Genomic DNA, 21537 nt, shown 5'->3' with positions numbered 1-21537 from the left:
AATGCAGCCCCAATGTGATAAATTGAAGAAAACTTGAGCTTCCTCCTTGCTGGTTTTTCTTCTATGCACCCTTGTTTTTCTTCCCAACTTACTTTACTCCTCCTATTTTTGCAAGTGAATGAAATTAAGTTCACTTTTAGGGGTTGGAGATAACTAAACAAAAAAAACGGACTTCAAAAATCTATTTAAAATGTTTTTTTTGTCTTTGTTTATGCATGGACGCCGACCAAGTTTGAGGCTCGGGACTCGCCGAGTTTGGCAAGTTTTTGCCAAACTTGCCAACTCGGCGAGTCTGGCGAGTTTGCTCGTCAGACTCGGCCGATCCCGAGCCCGAGTTCCAGAGACTCTGCAAGCATGTCTCGGACTCGGCCTCGCCGAGTCTCGCGATTTTTGGGCGATTTTCTAATCTCTGGTTCAAACATGGGTCAGTTTATTAGGAGAATTGACTTATCGTTTCTGTGAGTCTTCAACAGGATCGCTGCCTTAATGAATTTGTTGTGTGTTAGAATAAACAAATCTTATCTAAGTTGCCTTATTGAATATGGAGTGTATTTCCACGATGATTTACTTGACATAGATGTCATTCAGTATTAATGACAATTTCCAACAACTTGCTCATACATTTGCCAATAATCTTGCTTGGTATTGCATGCTATCAACTTCATTTATAAAGATAATACAAGGAGCTTTCTTGAGGTATCAACATAACTGTTTTATCTTATAAACCTATCACTGCATACTTGATGAAGACCTGTGAGCATCCTCAAAAATCTTTATTATAACTGCACATTTACTACTCTTGCTAAGTTCAATCATTGTTTCTGGTACTAACTAAAATGAAATTGCCTTAAGCCGGCCATGCCTGGAGCATACAAGGTTCTTTCTGCTTGTTTAGTTTCAGAAATTGGACGGGGATGTTACAAGGGGCAATAACATAAGAAAATTCCATCTTAGTGTGGCAATGATGTTATGAAAGCACTCTCAGAAAAGAATGAGGAAAGAATCAAAGAATTTAGTAGTTGTTTTGTGTTGGTTAAAGTTAAACCATCTCTATCTTCTGCCTGGTAATCAGCAAATATGGTTAAGTCTTTAATGAACATGGCATGTGGAAAGTATTTGAAAACAAAGTCAAGGTTGGCAATTTTTTGTATTGGCAGTGCCAAAAGGAAGTTTCACCTAGATTCCTAAATGTGGCAATTAATTTATGAAATCACGATGAGCATAAGAGGTTTACAAAACAACACATGCATATTTTTAGCTTGGCTTTGCTACTCCTTAATTCCCCCAAGTACAACATTGTAGTTGTCTTAACCATTAGGAAAAGGTGCCTTGTTTAGAAGACAATAGAATCATTAACATTGGTTCACTTTTTGTTCAGTGCAACAAGCTTTAAATTTTGGCACCCTAAATTTAGCTGGCTAACGTGTATTTCTAATGCCTATGTTAAGTGTTTTAGGGAAAAGTTAGAGATAAAAGCATGGAAATCTCAATGCCTATGTGAAGGCTGGTCTTCATTCAGTCTTAAGGCAATTTACCTCTACTTCCACTAGTAGAAACAAGTTGGATTTCTCTTCCTTTTGTAGGTTTGGTGGCAAGCTTTAATGTTTTTGGTTAAAGATTTTCATAGAGTGGCATTTTGGTTTTTCCAGGGTTGGTGGCAATGGCTGTTCCTTTTTCCTAATAGGCTGAATTGAGAAAAATTGCATGCCAAGTTCCTTTTCCCTAATAGGCTGAATTGATAAAAATGCATGCCAAAGCACTAGGCCATTGATAAGTAGGTCATATTTCAGACCTCAAGTTATCATCGTGGAGGAAGTCATCAAGTTGTTGCTGAAGTAGGGTTCCATATTGGCATTTTCAATACGACTAAAACTAAGTTATGGCAAAGTTTGCCAGTATGGCTAAATTTTTTTTTGGGGTTTTGGGTTTGTTAGTACAAAAAACATGTAAAAGTTATATTCAATTTAATCCATTCCTTTCTATGCACGACTCCTTTCCTTTCGGCTTGAAGTGATACCGATGGATTTCACAAAGGATTTCTTCGCAGATTTTGCCGGACCCGTATGCGAACTAGACCGGTAACCGGAACCAATGCAAACCAAACCATGATCAAGCCTGCAAACAGGCAGACCCAGTAACTTAGGACCAACATATTGATATGATGAAGTAGTGAATTCAACATGATTAGGGTTGTAATTCCAAGTCAATAGGTTGGTTTTGGCTGAATACTCATTAGTTTCATGTTCATAGAGTTTCAATAATTTTCCAAAACATATGCGATGATTTTTTGGTCTAGAGGATTCAACGGTTTTAAATAAAAAATTGCTTTAGATTTTCAAAAAGTCACTCATGGCAAATTTCTATTTTTCAGCAGTGGTTGCAATTGTCAACATCAATGATGGCAATTTTTAGGTGATTGAATAGAGACTATTGTTAATCCTTTTATTTAATTAATTGTTTTAGATTAGTTTACCTATAAAGAAGTTTTCTTTCTACTTTTTTTTGTAGATAGGGATAAAATCACCTTGAAGTGATACTTTTGGGGAATATTTAATTATTATTCTTAAATCTCTAAAAGCAATCCTTTGTGAGCTTATAAAAAATGTCTTTTAACACATATACTAAGAATGTTAGTTGAAGTCCCTTTTATGCTGCAAATGCTATTATTTATTTGAAGTTGTCGTAATAGTGATTGCATATTTGTAATGTCATGAAGTAAAATGAGAGGAGCTTATATTTAGTTGAGTTGTGTATTGGTAAGATTCATCTTTCAAATTGTAGCTTTGTGTGTAGTTTTGTTTATTTCATGAAACTGTGGTGTTCATTTGTTAAATTTTTTCTTATTTATGCCGATTTAGTAGTCTCTGCTTTAGCTGGTAGTAATCATTTGTCTATTTAGCCTTCAAATATTTGTTTGCAATTGAATATTAGTCTTGATTTTAGCCATTAGGAAGTTTTGTTTATTTGTGCTTGATATATTTACCCTCCTTTATGTCTAAAAATCTTGACGCAAGGCTTGATTATTAAGAGTTTGGTGCATGCATCCGACACAAAAACAGAATGAATCAGTATTTTACATTTATTTGAGACCCCCCATGAAATTCTTCTATGGTGTGCAAACTTGTAAGTTTTGTCTATAATTTAGGTCTAGAGTATTTAGGTATAGTTAGGTCTCAAGGAGCTTCCCCTTGTAATTTGAAGAAAAGTTCTACTGTATGTGCTGCTTCATTTTGTATTGTTAATTGGGAGACAAATTAAAATGCTAACAGTATATAGACTTAAAGTAATTTAGCTTTTCTGTCCATTGCAGAAACAAGGTAGATTTCTCTTCTTTCCGCAGAGAAAATATAACAATAATGAACAATCAGCTATGCAAATATAACAAAATATAATCAAAGACATAAAACAAAACAGAACACCAATGAACAATCAGCTATGCAACTAGTAGGCTATGGGGAGTTGGCTGACCCGGCGATTTCAGATGACGGTGATGCCACCAGTAGGAGCTGCTGTACTCTCACCTCTGCGAGAGCCTCTGACGGAGGTGGTAGACTTAGAGGATTCATCAGGTGAGACACCGGTACCAGCAGTAGGGCATGAGATAGGAGAAGTCATCCCTGCTATCCAGGAGCAGGCGGGGGTAGAGGAGACACCTTGGTGCCAGCAGGCAGCAGTTTTGATCCCACTCGAGCCCCCTGCACCTATATCGGGGTCCCAGCCTTCGAGGCAGGATGGGGAGGACATTGAGGCTTACTTAGCAGATATGGTGACGAGGGGTCGGCGAGTGGTGGCAACGGCTCAGACATGGGCTTTGCAGCAGGTTGTGGAGGAATTAGAGCAGGTCCTCCAGTTTATGCGGGTAGGCTGTTCGACAGCTTTTGCTGCATGCTTTGAGTCACAGGGGTGGCCAGCTATTCAGACAGATGCAATGCTTGAGGCTTGGAGTGTGCCTCAGCCCGTCGTGGAGGCCAGGGTGACTACTCTCGTCCGACAGATTGAGCAGGTGTACAGGGATGCCTACTATGCACTGCGGCAGACGCAGCATGAGTCCGCGGTCCGCGAGGCTGCTCGTACAGAGATAGAGAGAGATCTCGCCAGACAGCAGGCTTCTTGGGCAGCCGAGAGGACGCAGTTGTTAGCACAGCTTGAGACAGCCCGTGCAGAGAAGGTTGCGGTTGACATCCGCCTGTCGGAAGAGCAGAGTGTGCGGAGCCTTGTGCAGCAGGAGTTGGATGCTGTCACTGCAGAGCGGGTTTGTTGCAGACTCAGTTGGTCGGTATGACAGAGTCCGCGGATACCAAGGAGAAGGAGTTGCTGGAAGCTGCGCATATGGTGAAGACGGCTTTGGAGAAGGTGTTGGTGGCGGAGCGGGACGTGGCAGCACGCACACAGCAGGTTTATGACCTCTGCGCCCGCCTGGCGGCCCAGACACCAGCATCCCAGCCTTCGACTTCAGGGACGCTTCCTCAACCCCCTCCTTGACTTTGTTTTGGGTGTATATATGCATTGTCTCCATTTTGTTGTTAGTCGTCGGAGACGACTTCTTTTTTGGGGGGGATGATGTTATCGGAAAAAATGTATAGTTTAGTAATGTTAATTATTGATAGTCAGTTAGCCGACGGGTAGGTAGTTGGAGTCACGATGGTTGTGTCGCACCCCTTCGGCTGTCATATATTGTACCACCTCCGGGTGTTGGAGGACATGTAATGTTGACGACAGAATATAATATGAACATCTCTTGACATCAATGGAAAGTTTATTCTGGTACTTCCTTGGTATTTGCATTGTGCATTGCTGTGCGATTTCTGTATTCTTCCTGTTTACCCAGTGAGGTAAACAGTAGCAGCCGATAACAATAGGTTAGTATAGCTTGGTCTTGCTTGATGACCTCCAATCTTGGAATGAGGTCACCTATATATGAAATAAAACATTATCATCAATAGTGCTCAATTATACACAAAATACTCTCATGTGCCCTTTATAGTTTAAACTGCGTAAGTTTTATATTCTTGGCAATATCTTTTTGCTCTGGTTTTCCATTATGTGTTATGTTCCTACAAGAATTTTGGTCATTTGTCATTGAACATGATGAAATTTGTCTTCTATTAATTACATTTCTAATTCTCTTTCAAGAGGTCACTTGGAAGGCAGGGACTGTAGCTTTGCATGGGTGGTGCTGGTCATCAGTTAAGTTTCTATTGCTTAACTCTGTTGTTTTAATGTTTACAGTTTCTTTTCTTTTCCTCTTTCTATTCCAGATAGAAAACAAGCGTTTGACTGGGGAGGACTATGAAAGAGATGTGCGACACATTGAGTTTGAGTTGGGATGTTCTGTAAGTAGTGCTATTGTTTCTTTTTTTGGTAAATCACAAGCTTGTATAAATTTCAGGTATAAATGAATTTCATAATTTAATATCTATATCAGGACAGTCAGTATGAAACCGGTGATGTCCTTGAAGTGATGCCAAGTCAAAATGTAGCTGCAGTTGATGCTTTCATTGGACACTGTGGCTTGGATCCAGATGCCTATATCACGGTTAGTGGAGTATTTTTCTTCCCACTTGTTTGAAGATTACTTGGTCTTATGCAATATATTGCTTTTTTAGGGGTTTATTAGATTTCACATTAGTTAATTGAGTTTGCTACAGAAAGATGTATGTGCTGTTGCCTTTAGGATTGTGTGTTGTTTATGTATTTTAGTTCTTATCGCTAATATCATGATAAAAAAAATGAAAAAAATACCAAGTAGAGGATTTAATTCTTTATATCAAAACCTTGACAAGATGGGAGAAACGAATTTAATAGATCACTTTGGTAGGTAAATTACATGCTTCTCCCGTTAAAGCTTTGTGTGCAGTATGTTGAACAAAGTTTGTATTGATATAAAATAGTTATAGGTGATCCAAAATTTGTACTATGGAGATAGCAGTCCCACTAAAATTAACTTGCATAATGAATTTGGGCCAAGCAAAAAGATTATATATATATATATCTATGTATGTATGTATGTGTGTGTGTGTGTGTGTGTGTGTGTGTAACATTATAAAAATTCAACTGTATATCTTAAGTTTGGTTGTCTATCCTAAGCTGAATGTGTCAAAATATCTTGCTCAAACATCTAGACAACATCTTACTTGTATGTGGAGGGTTATATCAATGCTACCAACACAAAAGTAGAACAATTATTTAAATGATCATGATATGCAAACAACGAATGCTAAAAGTGTAACAACAATCTTTTACTTTTTCAAAACTTAATTAACCACAACAGTAATATTTCAATCTGAATCATGCACAACAATAACACACATGCAAGATCTAGCAATAAGGAACACATGACAAACACACTATAAATGTGGAAACCTTTGCAGGAGAAAACCACAGCAAAATATTGCTTTTGTAAAATCTTGTTATAACTTTCGTAGGCACCAACCCATTGGAGACACCAATCTCCACCACTGAGATTCAACTTAGCAAGAGACACCAATCTCCTTGAATTTGAGTCACCAACCTCTTACAATAAAATCTTAGATATCTTGAAATAAATCTCCCCAAAACTGCCTTAAGAGTGCCTTAAATCTGCTCCAAACCTGTCCTTTGAGATCTGCTCTTTACTCAGCATATAGGGCTTCTATAAATCATGTTTTAGATATGATCATGTATCTTCTCAAGATCTGCTCATATATCTTCTTAAGATCTGCTTATACACTTAAGTCTGCTCATAAAATTTGATTTTAATAACATCAGATCTGCTTATAAGTCTGCTAATGAATGGAAAGATATTCCATTAAAAACTTGCTTTTTACATCTCCTCTTAACCTTGTTTTATACCCGATCTAATATAAGCCTTCACCAAGGAATGTGACTCTTCCCAAGATGGGTGATCCATTCAAGAGAGTTTGACCCTTGCAAAAACAAATATGTAATTATTTTGAAATTTAAATCTCGAGGAGGGGAGCTAAAACTCCAAGGGTTGGCCCATGTTAAGTTAAATAAATTATTTAATTCTAACTCCACCAAATGGGGGTGACACACTTTGTAGGGTTGGCCTGCACAAGGAAGGGACGATTTCAATATGGGGCAAGGTTGGTCGGCCCTATTTGAGGATAAAATTCTGACTTGAAAAAGAATGAATCTTCCCCTTTATATTTAATTCTATTGTGTATAAAACTTCTGCATAAAAAGTTCTGAATTGATCCTTCTAAAGCAACAGCATGATATCTTTAGATTTTTCCTTTGACATCAATGACAAAAATCCAATAAACTCCCCCTTTGTCATTGATAGCAACCCTGCAAAGGAATAAACTGTTCATGCAACAAGACCATACATCTACCATTGACTGATTCTTTACTCCTTCCCCTTTGACATCAATGGCAAAGGCTTTCCGAGGTTAAAAATAAGACAATGAATAACTATCCTTCAACACATGCTTCTTTTGAGGAACTTAGGATTGTATGAGAGTGATGTCATTACCAATTTCTCTCTCATGTACTCAAAATTTTCTTTTGGAAGGAGCTTTGTGAAAATGTTTGCAATTTGTTCCTTTGTAGCAATGTAGTCTAACTTCACTAGTTGATCAATCACATGCTCTCTTAAGAAATGATATTTAATTTGAATATGCTTGGTGTTGGAGTGCATAACTGGATTGTTCGAGATGTTGATTGCATTCGTATTGTCACAGAATATGGAGATGGGATGCTCGTACTCAACCTTAATATTCTTCAAAGCTTGTTTCATCCGTAGGAGCTGTGTGTAACAAGTTGTTGCTGTAATATATTCTACCTTTGCTGTAGATAATGAAACTGAAGCCTATTTCTTACTCAACCAAGATACAAGATTGTTACCAAGGAAAAGTGCTCCTCCACTTAAGCCTTTTCTATCATAAACATTGTCGGCCCAATCCGCATCTATCCGCATCTATATATGTTGTAAGGGTGAAATCTTCACCTCATGGATACCACAACCCAAAATCCATAGTGCCCTTTGGATATTTGAATATTCTTTTGACCGCTTTCACATGGTTTTCCTTTGGTGCTTCCTGAAACCATTCCACCAAACCAACAACTTGCATAATATCAGGCCTTGTAGGTGTCACAAATAATAGACTTCCAATCATTGACAGGTAAAGAGTTTGATTTTCCTCGTTTGATTCATTATCTTCACTCAATTTACATTTTGTTACCATGGGTGTGCTCACTGGATTGCAATCTTGCATTCTTAACTTCTTCAACATTTCCTTAGCATACTTGGTTTGTGTAATGAATATCCCTTTATCTAATTGAGAAATCTATAACTTGAGGAAGAAAGATAACTCACCAAGCCTGGACATTTCAAATTATTTTTGGATCTCCATGGCAAACTGTTGACACATATTGTCACTACTACCTCCAACAGTGATATCATCTACATAGATTCAAACAATAAAAGGTGATATCTTTCATTCTTGATATAAAGATTGTTGTCTACTATTCATGTTTCGAAGCGTTGCTGTTGAAGATACTTCTCTAGCCTTGAACACTGAGCCCTCGGGGCTTGTTTTAGCCCATAAAGTGCTTTCTATAGCTGACAAACATAGTCTTCATTCTTTGAGAGGATGGATCCATCAGGTCGTTCATTGTATACCTCTTCCTCTAGATTGCCATTAAGATTGGAAAAATTCACATCCATTTTGTAGACTTTGAAATTATTATGGCTAGCAAAAGCTAAAAACATCCTTATCACCTCCATATGAGCAACAAGGGCGAAGGTTTGTTCGTAATAAATTCCTTCGACTTGAGCATATCCTTTGCATACTAGTCTTGCTTGTTCCTCACAACTTGGCCATCCTCATATAGCTTGTTTTTGAGTACCCACTTAGTACCAGTGTTCCACGAAAATGCATTTCGCCCCCTTTTGACCCGCGTTTCAGAGACAAGGACGTTTCTAGGACAGGGAGACGGGGACGTGGCATCTCTCGGCACCACCACCGGAGACGGGGAAACGTCTCCGCGTCTTTTCCCAAGGATTCTTGGGGATACTGAGACGTCTTGATATCTCCAAGAATCCTTGGGAGGCACCTAGAGGTTTCTCGGGGGCGGGGAGATGTCGAAAAGTCTCCCGTTGCCCAACGCATAAAAGCATTAATGTTTTTTTTTTTTTAAAATAATGAGCTATTTTTTGGGGTTGGGGGGTAACCCTAATTTGATGTGGGCCCCACCCCTTCCCCCAATACAACACAAAACCACCAAATTTGATGATTTCATTCACATTTCTAAGTCTGATTTTTTTTCTAGCAAGCTGAAGAGGAGAAAAAACTTGGAGAAGTGTGATTGAAGGAGTGAAAAGAGTGAGTGCAAGTGTGAGACTGAAAAGGAGCAAGAAGAAGAGGAGGAAGAGGATTCTACAACATTTTGGAGAGATTTTCCAAGCACAAGGTAGGGTTTTTTTTTGTTTTTTTTTTTCGCTTGTTTTATTTTCTGATTTTCAATTCTTAGTTTGTTTAAAATTTTAAACTTGTTTTTTAATTCATTTCAAAATCAGATTTGATATTGAACCTTGAGGGCAAGATGATGAATGTGCCCTCAAGATTCAACATCAAATTTTAAATAATAATAAATGTAAAATGTAAAATTATAAATTTTGTAACTTGTTTTTAAAATTGTATTTCAATTTGTTAAACTAGGCTGAATTTTTTTTATTTTGTGAAATGCAGTGTCACTATCACAATGAGCTCCCATGACATGAGTGAGGATGAGATTGAAATCCATTCTCATAGTGAAAAAGATTCAGGTTTTGAACTAAGGTTGAGGGGGGTTGATCTTGGAGCCCGATCTAGTTCCATGGCGAATGCAACAGCTAGTACAGGTTGCCCTTTAGAGTTGTTGACACAGTATGCTAGGGGTGCTTATGATCCTAAATCTCCTCTAAGACAGTTTACTTCAAGAATACAAGGCACATCATGTACAGGTGGGGGAACAAGGAAGTGACAGTGCAACATTTGTGGGGTTGCATGGTTTGGTAGCATCACTAGAGTGAATGCATACTTCCTTTTTTTGAAAGGAAAAGGTGCGGGTCCATGTAAGTTTTTGGCAGAACTTAAAAATATAGAGTACAAAATTGAGATGAACAAGCTTTGGGGCATTCCAGATGATAGGGAAGTTTTAGTCCCTACTAGTTTGTTTGCTAGGGCAGCCCTTCAACAGAGCCAACAAGTGCAACATAATTCTCCTCATACATCGTAGACAAGAGGAATGATGTCTAGACTTTCACCCACTTCCACTTCTAGTGCCATGTCCCAATCACGAGAGGCTAAGGGGACAGGGAAACACAAGATGCAGAGTAACCCCATAGCTGATTTGTTTAATGTGTAGCTGAAGGATGAAATAGATGAGTCCATTGGAAAGTTCAACATCCCATGTCATGTTGCACGGTCTCCTTATTATAGGGAGATGATGTCTATGGTGGCGAAGGGAGGACCATCACATGTGCCACTAGGTGAGATGAAATTGAGGACCACGATCTTGGATAAGAGCTATTCCAAGATCAATATTTTGATGGAGAAGATGAAGGCATGTTGGATGGCATCTAGGTGCAGCATAGTTATGGATGGGTGGACGAACATTAGCCATCGTCCACTCATCAACATTATGGTCACATGTGTAGAGGGCCCATACTTCCTTAGAGCAGTTGATTGTAGAGGGCATCACAAAGATGTTGATTTTCAATTTGAGGTTCTCAAGGAGGCTATTGAGGAGGTTGTGCCACAAAATGTGGTCCAAGTAGTAATAGATGCAGTCCATGTGTGTAGAGTAGCAGGGAAACTTATTGAGGCAGCCTGAGACATATTTGGTGGACCCCATGTGCATTCCATGAACAATGCACTCAAGGACATGGGGAAGATTAACTGGATTAGAGGAGTGGTCAGTGATGTGAGAGATGTGCAGATGTTTATGTACAACCACCGCACTTCACATGCACTCTTTAGGACCTTCGCAAAGGAGTTCTTGAAACCAGTTGAGACGAGATATGCATCCTATTTCATTCTCTTGAAGAGAATGACTAAGTTGCAAGAGGCATTGCAACTCATGGGTATGACTAAAAAGTGGAATAAGTGGGCCGAGGCCAAGATAGAGTAGGGGAGAAGGGTGAAGGAGATAGTGAAGTGTGATGTGTTTTGGACTGATATGAAATACATTGTCTCCATGATTTCTCTAGTATTCTAGGTCATCAGATATGGGGATGGGGATGCACCTAACCTTGGAGCGGTGTACGAGTGCATCGAAGCTATGCTTGACAAGATGAGGGTTGCTGTGCGAGTGAAGGACCCCACTCTAGCATTCTACAACTAGCTTGCCAGTTCGGGTTCAAAGAGCCGGTACGACAAAATTTTGAAAAGGGGTTTGGGTTCGTTAGTACAAAAACATGTAAATTATATATATATATATATTTTAATATTTCTGCAGCCTATAAGCATAAATTAAGATTAGCATTTCACATAGCATCGTATAAACAACAAAACAAACATAAACTTGTAATCATAGCATCATGATCATACCATAACAACATCATATACATCAAGTTTAATATCAAAATGACAAAATATTCAAGTATCATTGTTTCAACTTTCAACAATATAAAGTTTAATCATCAAATGGATCAACTAATTCATCCTCCTCCTCCTCCTCCTCCTCCTCATCCTCCTCATCATTGACATTGACATTGACATTAGATGAGCCAACGCCACTTGCACTTGCACTTGCACTATAAGTTTGCTCGCCCTCCAAGTCATCAAGTGTCAATGCAAGAAGCTGAGAAGCAGGAGCATCCAAATCAATATGATTTGGCTCTATATCCCACATCTTCGTTTCCCCTTGTGTGTAGTCATGTTGTTTGTGTGAAAGAAGACGTAGGTTGGAATGCACATATACTGAATTCTCTGCTCTTTTTGATAGCAACCTATTGCATTTTACTGAGTGGATGAAACAGTATGTGCTCCAATTTCTTTCTGAAGTAGATGAACTAGCAACCTATGAAGACAAGTAAACAATTAAAGTTATACAATATACATTAATAAAATTAAAATTAAAAATTACTAGCAACCTATGAAGACAAAGTAAACTATAAATAAACTTGTGATAAATTTTAATTAATCAAACTTGTGATAAAACTTTTACAGCGAGGGGTTGTAGGTGTTGGAAGCATGCACCATGGAAGTACCACCAGCTATGAGCATCCTTCTTGGATCTATGACGAAGTGCCTCAACACTTAGACCATTCCCATTTGCGAATTCTATGAACTCATTTGTAACATTATCTCGCAAATCATCATCAGGATATAGTCTAAGAAATGCTGCCTTGTACCCATCAGATACTTCTAGATCTCTCCATGGTGGAATCCTTCCTGGTTTATCAAGAAACTGATTGCTATATTACTTTGGTGTGAAGGCATAGGCAAGAAGATGCAAAGGAGTGGTCATCTTATTCCACCTTTCTACAATAATTGCTTTCACTTATTTGAAGAATTTCTCCTGGGGGTCATTCTCTTTTGCATTTATAGTGAACTGTATTTTTTCAAGCATGGAGTCAATGCCATCATAAATCTCACCAATGCAAGGCCTATCCATGTCGGTATAGCGAACCATACTCATAATGGGCTCAGCGATACATAGGAGATATGTAACAAGTTCCCACCATTTCTCATTCAATATTCTCTCCCTAATTTTTTCTGCCCTCTCACTGCTACTCTGCTTTCATACAGTCCAATTGTTGCTGATCACCATATTGCATAGTGCCACTCTAACTTTCACAAGTCATCTTAAGACGATTGTGTTTGATGCAAAACGGGTCTCAATAACCTATAACACAAATTAATGCCAAAATGATTAAAAAATAAAGCCAAACTTTAAAGAAGAATACACAATATAGCTTACACAATGATATTATGAACATTGAAATTAAAAAAATCAGAAAATGTAAAATTAAATTACTATTTCACTTACCTTCAATAGCTCCAAATTCGAAAAGGATCTAAAAATCCCTCAAGACATGTGGTGGTTTGTGATGAACATCTGGATGTCCTCAGCCTCTACATACACATCTTTGATCCATTTTTATTTTAGTCCCAATCCTTTGTAGCATAAGATTGAGTGAATGGACCGCACAAGGTGTCCAAAAGATGTGATCATAGTGTTCCTCAACTAACAAACCAACAGCTCTACAATTTCTTGCATTGTCCATTATGACTTGGACAACATTGCGAGGTCCCACTGACTCAATGGTGGAGATGAGAATTTCTGCAATAAATTTGCCATCTTTTACTTCGCCCTCACAATCCACAACTTTCAAAAACATTCCCCTTTTAGGGGAACACCGCTATGACATTGATCAAGGGATGATTTTTAGCATCTTTCCACCCATCTGAAACAATTGTTACACCTGTCTCAACCCATGAATCCCTTATGGGTTTCAATGCATCTTCAACCATCTTCATCTCTTTGTCCAATAATGTTCCACGTACCTTCTCATAACCTGGGCCCTTATACCCTCTTGGAGCTTCATTAACACTTTTTATCATTTGCTTCCAATATGGGGAGCGAACAACATTGAAAGCCAACCCATTTGCACAAATGCACCTTTCTATATCTTGGTTAGCAATGTCTCTACTCTCATTTTGAAATGCAGTTTCTAAAGGTTCTTTGTTCTTTTGCCTGTCAAGGGTGGTTCATTTTCAGGTTCATTTGTGGAAAAGAAAGGGTGGTCTTGTACTACAACATCGGGATTAGATGGGGCTTGCATTCCCCTTGTTTTCTTTGCTACGGTTTGATTCAATCTACGGGCTTCTCTCTCTTCTACCTCCTCATGCTCCTTAAAATATTTCATCACTGTCTCATCTGGTATAGGTTTACCATCTTTTCCAGGGCATTTTTTGATGCCTCTTCCTTTTATTCCACACAAATGGCCTACCACCCGATAATATGAACTATTACGTTCAATACCACATCCTTGGCATCTCCAACGGAATCCCCCACCTCTTGGAAGTGGGTTTAAAATGTCAACATACTTCCATAAGGGAGAATTCAGATCATTTCTTTGTTTTGTAATTGTTTGTTCATTGCCAACGGAGGAAGAGGTAGATGCCATTCTAGTTCCTATGGCAAGAAATAACATAAACATATTCAAAAACAAAAACAAAATAATGAAAAACAATTAACGTTTCATGTTTGACAATTTGTGAAACAAAAATAGTTGGAAAAAAATGTTTAAAAACCTACCTCTTGTAGCCAATGGGAGCTTGCAAGTGTATGGAAATGATGCTGCAACACTTGTTGAAACTTCAAAAATCAGTCTTCAACATCTCTTATTTGATCTTGGAAGCCAAACTTTGTTCACCCTTTCTTCAATCTGCTGTCAAAAAACTTTTGTTTGCAACACAAATGAGGAGAAATGAGCCAAGATTATGTTTTAGAGGTCACTTTTAGGGTATAAAATTGAGTTTTTACATGGCAGATTTAATTTTTTTTAAAAAATTTTGCATTAAAAAAACCGTTTTGGGCCGCCCAGCCGTCTGGGTTCGACCTGGGTCTGCCCGGGTTTGACCTGGTTCGATCTTGGTCCACCCGGGTTCGAACCAGGTTGAACTTCCTCTGGGAAATTCGAACCAAGGCCAGACCGGACTTGAACCAGGGGGGTGTGGAGTCAAACTCGGTAAGCTAGTTCTGCAATGAGCACATCCGGTCAATCATTCAACGCAAATGGGACAAGCTGAACGCTCGTTTGCATATGGCTGCCCATGCCTTGAACCCTAAGTGGTACAAGGCTAGACTGGGTAGAGTGACACTGATTCAAGATGATGAGGTGAAGGCAGGGTTCTTTAGGTGCATAGAGAAGATGTATGATTCTAGAGATGCCGACATAATTCGCTCTGAGTGGGGAGGCTATTCAGATGCAACAAAGATGGATATAGAAGCTATGGCACAGGAGGACCTACTTTTGTGGTGAAATTGTCATGGTGCAAAATCTTTGAACACCACTCTAGCTATTTGTATGCTATCCCAGGTTTCCAGTTCTTCAACTGTTGAGAGGAATTGGTCTACATATCGCTTCATCCACTATCTTAAGAGGAACTTACCTCGAAGAGAGTAGAGAAGCTTGTGGCTGTACATAGTTCTTTGCGTCTCATGGACCACAAGACACTTGTGTACAAGGAGAGTCCAGCGACGCGATGGGATGTAGAGCTAGACGAGCCATCACAGATTGATGAGGATGATCCTACCACTTCAGATGCAGGGTTGGTTGGTGTGACCTTGAGGGATATTGACCGTGGGGAGTCCAGCAGTTCCAGTGATGAGGAGTTTGCACTTGCAAATGATTAGAGGCCTCCCTTCACTACATTTTGAGTTTTGACATTTTGGCATTTTGGCATTTTGTCTTTTGTAATGCTATTGCTATTTGCTACTCATTTGTAATGACGTATCATGTAATCATCTTTATAGACTTTGTCATTGTGATATCTCATATTAGATATTCATATTTTCAATATAATAGAAATCTCCAATTTGACAATTTCATTTGTCAAATTTTATTTAGCAATTAGCATTCAAGAAATCTTCGTATTTAGATGTAGCATTTCAAATTTTGCTATTTAGTATTTTAGTATTTTACTAATTTCCTATAGTTTTATTTGAAATGTAATTCTTATACTGTTATGCATCTTTTCACTACTAGTTTTTCAAGTACTATATGTATAACTATATCAACACCACCACCCTGCCACCCCCCCCACCATCCCCAAACTTAGGCCCTTTGTTCCCCCGTCCCCTCATCCCCAACAACCGTGAAACACTGCTTACTACCAATCACATTCTTATCCTTAGGTCTTGAGGCAAGTTCTTGTTGGTGTACGTTTTATCATTCACCGAACATTAGAATAAAATGTCAAGGACACTCTACCCTCTCTTGAACAAAATCACTACGCATGCCAAGATTGCAAGGAAAGACCACATGGCAACTCCAAGGTTTATATGTGCGAATGAGCGACTTTATGTTGGATAGCTTCCTTGGTTATGTATGCTGAAATACAAGGGGGAACTTACGCTCAACTAAACATCGACCACAAGTTAGAACTTAGACTAACATGACAATAAATGCTCTCTCTCTTTTTTTTTTTTGATTTTCAGCTTTGGACTTCTTCGAAAAATGGGATAAAAAGGATAAGGGTTTAGAAGTTCTACACTACTCCTAAGAACTCGGGAGACGGTAGAGATTAAGTGAAACCAATAAAAATACTCTGCTTTGCCACACTAAGGACAACTAAACAAAGTAGGTGTAATCTTCCAAGGTTGTACTTGAAATTTTCAAACTACGAATGATACCATCCAACAAATGATATACATCCATTGTAGAAGTTAGGCATCCACGATATAAGCTCAGGCTAACTTTACACATTGAATAAAAATCATCTTTTCAAAGAAAGTATGACCAATTGTTTCACCAACCTATAGTATCAAATCCTTAATTAATTTTTTTCGTTTTTTTTTTCAGAAAACAAAAAAAAAAAATTCCCCCCCCCCCTTTTAACAAAAACTTCGATTTTTTATATTTTTTACACACTATCCCAATGTGGCACAAACACCCAAGTGTCTCATACCCAAACTACTATGAAATGCATTTCCTAAGTAAACTTAAGTAAAGTGTAATAATATCCATGATGAATAATTATTTACACCAACACCCCCCTTTAAGTGCAACTTAGGGGAATGCACTAAAGTCTACAATGCAACTAAGCAATGCAAGATGGGTCCTGGCTACGAGGCCATGTTAGGTACCCATGAACAAATGCAAATGCAATCTCCCATAAAGCAGGGAAAGAGAGAAAAACCCAATGGGAAACCCCCCCCCCCAAAAGAGAGATGATGAAAGCACAAAATGCTTTCAATGATGAAAAGAAGAGACCATGAAGCTCCCCCTCAATGTCTAATCTCTTGCAAATATGGTCCAATGATAATGACCAAAATACCTCCCCATAAGGAAGAAAGAGAGCCAATGTTGCACCAATAATGTCAAAGTGTGACAAAACCACATACCGAGACGATTACGATGAATCACTCGCTGCAACAAAATGAAGATCAGGCATGGAGACAACCTGCTTTGAGCATCATCTGGAAAATCAGAAATAGCAGAAATATCGGTACAATCCAAGTCTCACGGGAGCCATGCACAAATGTGTACAATCTAAGTCTCAACTGGAGCCATGCACCAAGTCTCACAAGATATTCCTAATCTAAGTGTACAAGAGGATTACATCAAATAGTCAACAATGACAAGATACAAAGAGGTGTGACACTTTATGATAGTGCGAGTACAACATTGCTCAAGCAAGAGCATACATCATGATAAAATATTCAAATGTGGAAACATGAAAAATGATGCCACGAACAAAGAAGCCCTGTAGAATACTGCAGATGAAGATGCCTCCAAATAGAATTTCACCAAGAGATATAAATGAACAACTAACCCCCCATAAAACGATCATGTTGCCACTTGCAAATAATTGCAAAGTGGACTTCTAATTTCAATGATTACAACTTCTCAAAATGAGATAGAACTTCAACAAATACTGCTAGTGATCTAAACTGAAATCCAAGCAAAATACAAGTATCAAATAGGCCAAAAATTGACCAAATACTGAAAGTACAATTTCTACTCAAAATCACTACAAACAAATGGCAGATTATGAAAGTCGACAATAAATTATGCACTCTAAAAAAAAAGGGCACCTGAAAAGGAGTCAATATGAACCCAAACAAAGCTTCCAAAGTTGTAAAAATTGGGATTTCATGATTTCCGAAAAACCTGTATCCGAAAAATAGCAAACTCCTGCACCACTATACAAATCACAAAATTCTACCCCAAAACAAAAAAAATTGCTCGAAAAAAGGAGTCCGGATGAGTGAGATCTCTATTTGAAAATTGCCTGCAAAATTATAATTTCTGGAAAATTTCCACCGCAGCTTCAAACTTCAAATGCCTCTAGATTTGGCCTCCGAAGTCTGATTTGGATGAAGCAAAAGATAAAACTAACTTTCTCGGACCTCCTCAATCCAATGGTGACCTCAAATTTGACCCATCAAGCTTCAATAATAACCTGCAATAGAAAGCTCCAAAATGCAAACCCCAAATAGCATCAAATTTCTCTCAATTGGCAAACCAATGGCACTCTAATGGCTTTGATACCATGTGAGATTTAGACCAGCTCTGATACCATGTGAGATTTTGCCAAGATCAAGAGGCAATGGAAAGCACAAATAAGAGAGAACAAAATAGATGATAGGAATAAACTGTATTCTATCAAGATGAAAATATTGATCAACTGGATCATCAAGCGTTACATACAATGAATATGAGCCTGCTTATATAGGCAAGGCTATATGGATATGTGGGCACACAAACATGACATGTGGCTCAATAAGAAACAAGGGTAGGTAGGAAATAGGTGTGGGTAGGTAGGAGAAACAATATAATATTCCACATGAGGTGGAATGTAACAACAAGATAAGATCAACACCATAAAAGGTGGAAATTCTCCTACACACACTATCCCAATGTGGCACAAACACCCAAGTGTCTCATACCCAAACTACTATGAAATGCATTTCCTAAGTAAACTTAAGTAAAGTGTAATAATATCCATGATGAATAATTATTTACACCAACACATTTAACAACTGTGAAAGCAAATTTACTCTAAACAAATTTATTCTATGTTGAAGAAAGATGTGTAACCATGCAACCATATGATAATAATAAGGCTTCAAAGCAAACCGCAAATGAACTTGTATTATCAAAGTAGCTCTAAGCAAAAATTTCATAAATCTCTCCACAACAAAATGAAATGAGAGAATGAGAGATTATATAGAGTTTCTGAAAACAAATGAAAGGTCGGGATCGATCCAAGATCAACAACTGAGATTAAGACAACACAACCCTAGATAGAGTTTCCCAAAATAACACCAAAGACAAATGCATGCTAGGCAAGTGGCGTGAGGAGCTATCTCCTAGGAAGGCACATCCCTATCCTCGTGAGTGGCAATGTGTTCAATGAACCTGGACATGATCGGGCCAACCTCTTCCATGGTGACATGTGGTAACATATGGATGCTGTATTCCCATCCGTCTAAGTCGTCTGCACAAGCGACAAATGTAATATTCCATTCCAACTCTTGTTTTTGGAAGGCATCCCGGATGGACAAGAAATCCGATGCCTTAGTCAAATTTTTCTTCAGGACTAGTCTAGCTATGGTGAAAAAAACCTCCTGAATTCTAATCTTTAGACTTTCTAGCTGCATATCTTTTTCTCGGATGGTCTCTTTCTCAAGTGCATTCGCAACTACAAGGAAAAGCTTATTCTAAATCTCTCTTATATGTTCCTCAACTCTGATACCATCAGCCTTCACTTTTTATAAGACTTCGGTTCGTGCAACCAATGCCCAATGCCATGCGTTAAAATCATATGCAGCTCTTGCTGCATATTATCTTTCCATCAATCAATTCCTGTTTAGGAGTCCCTTTCAATACTCTAAGGCACGGGATAATTCTGTCCTGAACATCATGAAAGTCAACACATGCTTCTATCATGCTCGAAATTCTGGAGAGGAAAGTGGAAGTTTGTCCATATGTCAACATCAATTTGTCCATGAATGTGGTTGCTTCTTCTCTTTTGCTTGCCATCCATTATTTAGTCTCTCTTGCTGTCAGTTTTTCTTCTTCAAAATTTTCAATTGCTTCTTGCGAGGAGTTGTTGTATCGCCTTGTTTAAGTGGCTTGGTCAAGTGCTGAATGTATTCCTTCAGGTGCTTAATTTCCTTCTTGTATTCTCTTTTCTTTCTTATCTCCTTGTCCAATCTCGCCTTCATAGAAGCGACTGAATTGTCTATTTCTGCCTCTTGACCCTTTGTAGTTGGTTCCAAGTCGATAATGGTGATTTCGTATTCCTGAAGAGTAATATCCTCTTTTGCCTTGTCCACCTGTGGTACAACAATTTGGATTGTATGACAGCTTGTTTCATCTCTCTGGATTGTGGAAAACTTCTTGGTTGGTTTCTTTGTAGCAACCTTTTCTAATCTAGCTAGGAAATCGGTTGTCATTTTCTTCCTACCTTTATCTTGAACCTTTCCTTCAACCAATCAGGAATCGTAGGTTGTTCAATGCTTTCTTCTTCCTGATTACTCTCTTCACATGGAATATCCTAACCTCCTCGAAGAGCGAAAATAATTCCCTCCTGAAATTCATCGCCCAAAATATCCATTTCATTATCCGATTCCAATATTTTTGTATCTGTAGGAAATGCTAGTTCTTTTTCCTCCTGCTAGATTGACATCACATTTCCCTCATGGATTGGAGAGGGAATCTTCAATTTTGCTAATGGCTCATCCTCAATAGTCAATACATCGTTCACGTTCCTGGATGTTGCAGAATGGGATGGCTCTAATCTCTGCTTCTTTTGAACAGGTTGATCAACCTTCTTTCCTTTTGTCGTCAAAGAGCCCTTAACTGCTTCCTTCCTTTTCCGAGAGTTGATATTTTCAATTGGCTCGACATTTTGGGATGCTTCCACACTCGAAGAATATGACTCCATTTCACCCATCAAGTTATAAATGGGGGTCAATTTCTTTGCTTAAGCACTTGGGCTTGCTAATCAACCCACCATTGTGAATATTTGACGACTGGCCGCATCAAGGTGGCTAGATCTGCGAGCTCTGGTTCTGACCATCGTATAGGTGGAAGAGGACAATTCTCATCAAAGTGCGGCTGATCATATTCTCCATCATCCTCTAACTAATCAGGCACATAGAAAAGCTTGGTTGTCCTGAAAGCTTACTAGCAATCTAGACCATAGTCTTTTCTTGATGTCATACACGTATGCAACATTCGCCCAAAAATCTTTCAAATCAACCCTATGTATTTTTCTCTATTCACCGATCCAATATGATTGTGTGGATCGAAATCAGCCTTGGATCGGTAAAATGTGAATGTATACCATTGCATTTCCGACTTGGCACTCTTAGTTGCTTGTGCTGTCGGGCAAGATTTCAGCATATTGCCAATGACAAATGGAAAGGAAATGGCTGCTTTTTGTTTTTCTCTTTGGAAGCCTTGATACGTTTCCAGTTGCCTCAAAACTTCTAGCAAGATCATTCTATTAGTGGGATAGATTTGAAGTCGATAAGGACATTCGGTAAATCCCTGGTCTCTTATGTATGTGAATCTTGGAAACTGGATAAACCAGGATCCATACTTGCTTATCAAACTTTTGGCTTATTGAGTGAGCCTCTGATGGGTTCCTCCTTGCAATGTTCTGGTGATATACATCAAGAACGCCTTATTTACCCGCTTGAAGTGGGGCTTCTCAATAAGCTGTAGCTGCGGATAGCAGTCATAGGAATTGAATTCATTCTCATCATTGCCTACTATGCCTTTGCAGATCAATCTGGTGTATCTGTAGTTTGTTGCCAGTAGATAGACAATGTAAGAGCTCATGTAAAAGAACTTCGTCCTTTCCA

The 21537-nt window shown here is 38.6% G+C and overlaps 1 protein-coding gene across 4 annotated transcripts in view; it reads left to right on the top strand.

Annotated features, from left to right (window-relative positions):
- LOC131060730 (NADPH-dependent diflavin oxidoreductase 1) overlaps positions 1-21537 on the top strand; it is a 263737-nt gene that overhangs the window by 130357 nt on the left and 111843 nt on the right. For 3 of the 4 annotated variants that reach the window (XM_057994083.2, XM_057994081.2, XM_057994082.2), the window contains 2 exons: positions 5259-5333; positions 5426-5536. In XM_057994083.2, the coding sequence (XP_057850066.2) occupies positions 5259-5333; positions 5426-5536 (186 nt within the window). The remainder of the gene's footprint in view (positions 1-5258; positions 5334-5425; positions 5537-21537) is intronic. The other variant, XM_059212840.1, reaches the window with a different exon arrangement.

This window comes from Cryptomeria japonica, chromosome 10, assembly GCF_030272615.1.
Source record: "Cryptomeria japonica chromosome 10, Sugi_1.0, whole genome shotgun sequence".
Classification (NCBI taxonomy): Eukaryota; Viridiplantae; Streptophyta; class Pinopsida; order Cupressales; family Cupressaceae; genus Cryptomeria; species Cryptomeria japonica.
The sequence above is the reverse complement of the archived record's forward strand: the minus strand, read 5'-3'. Positions and strand labels throughout refer to the sequence as shown.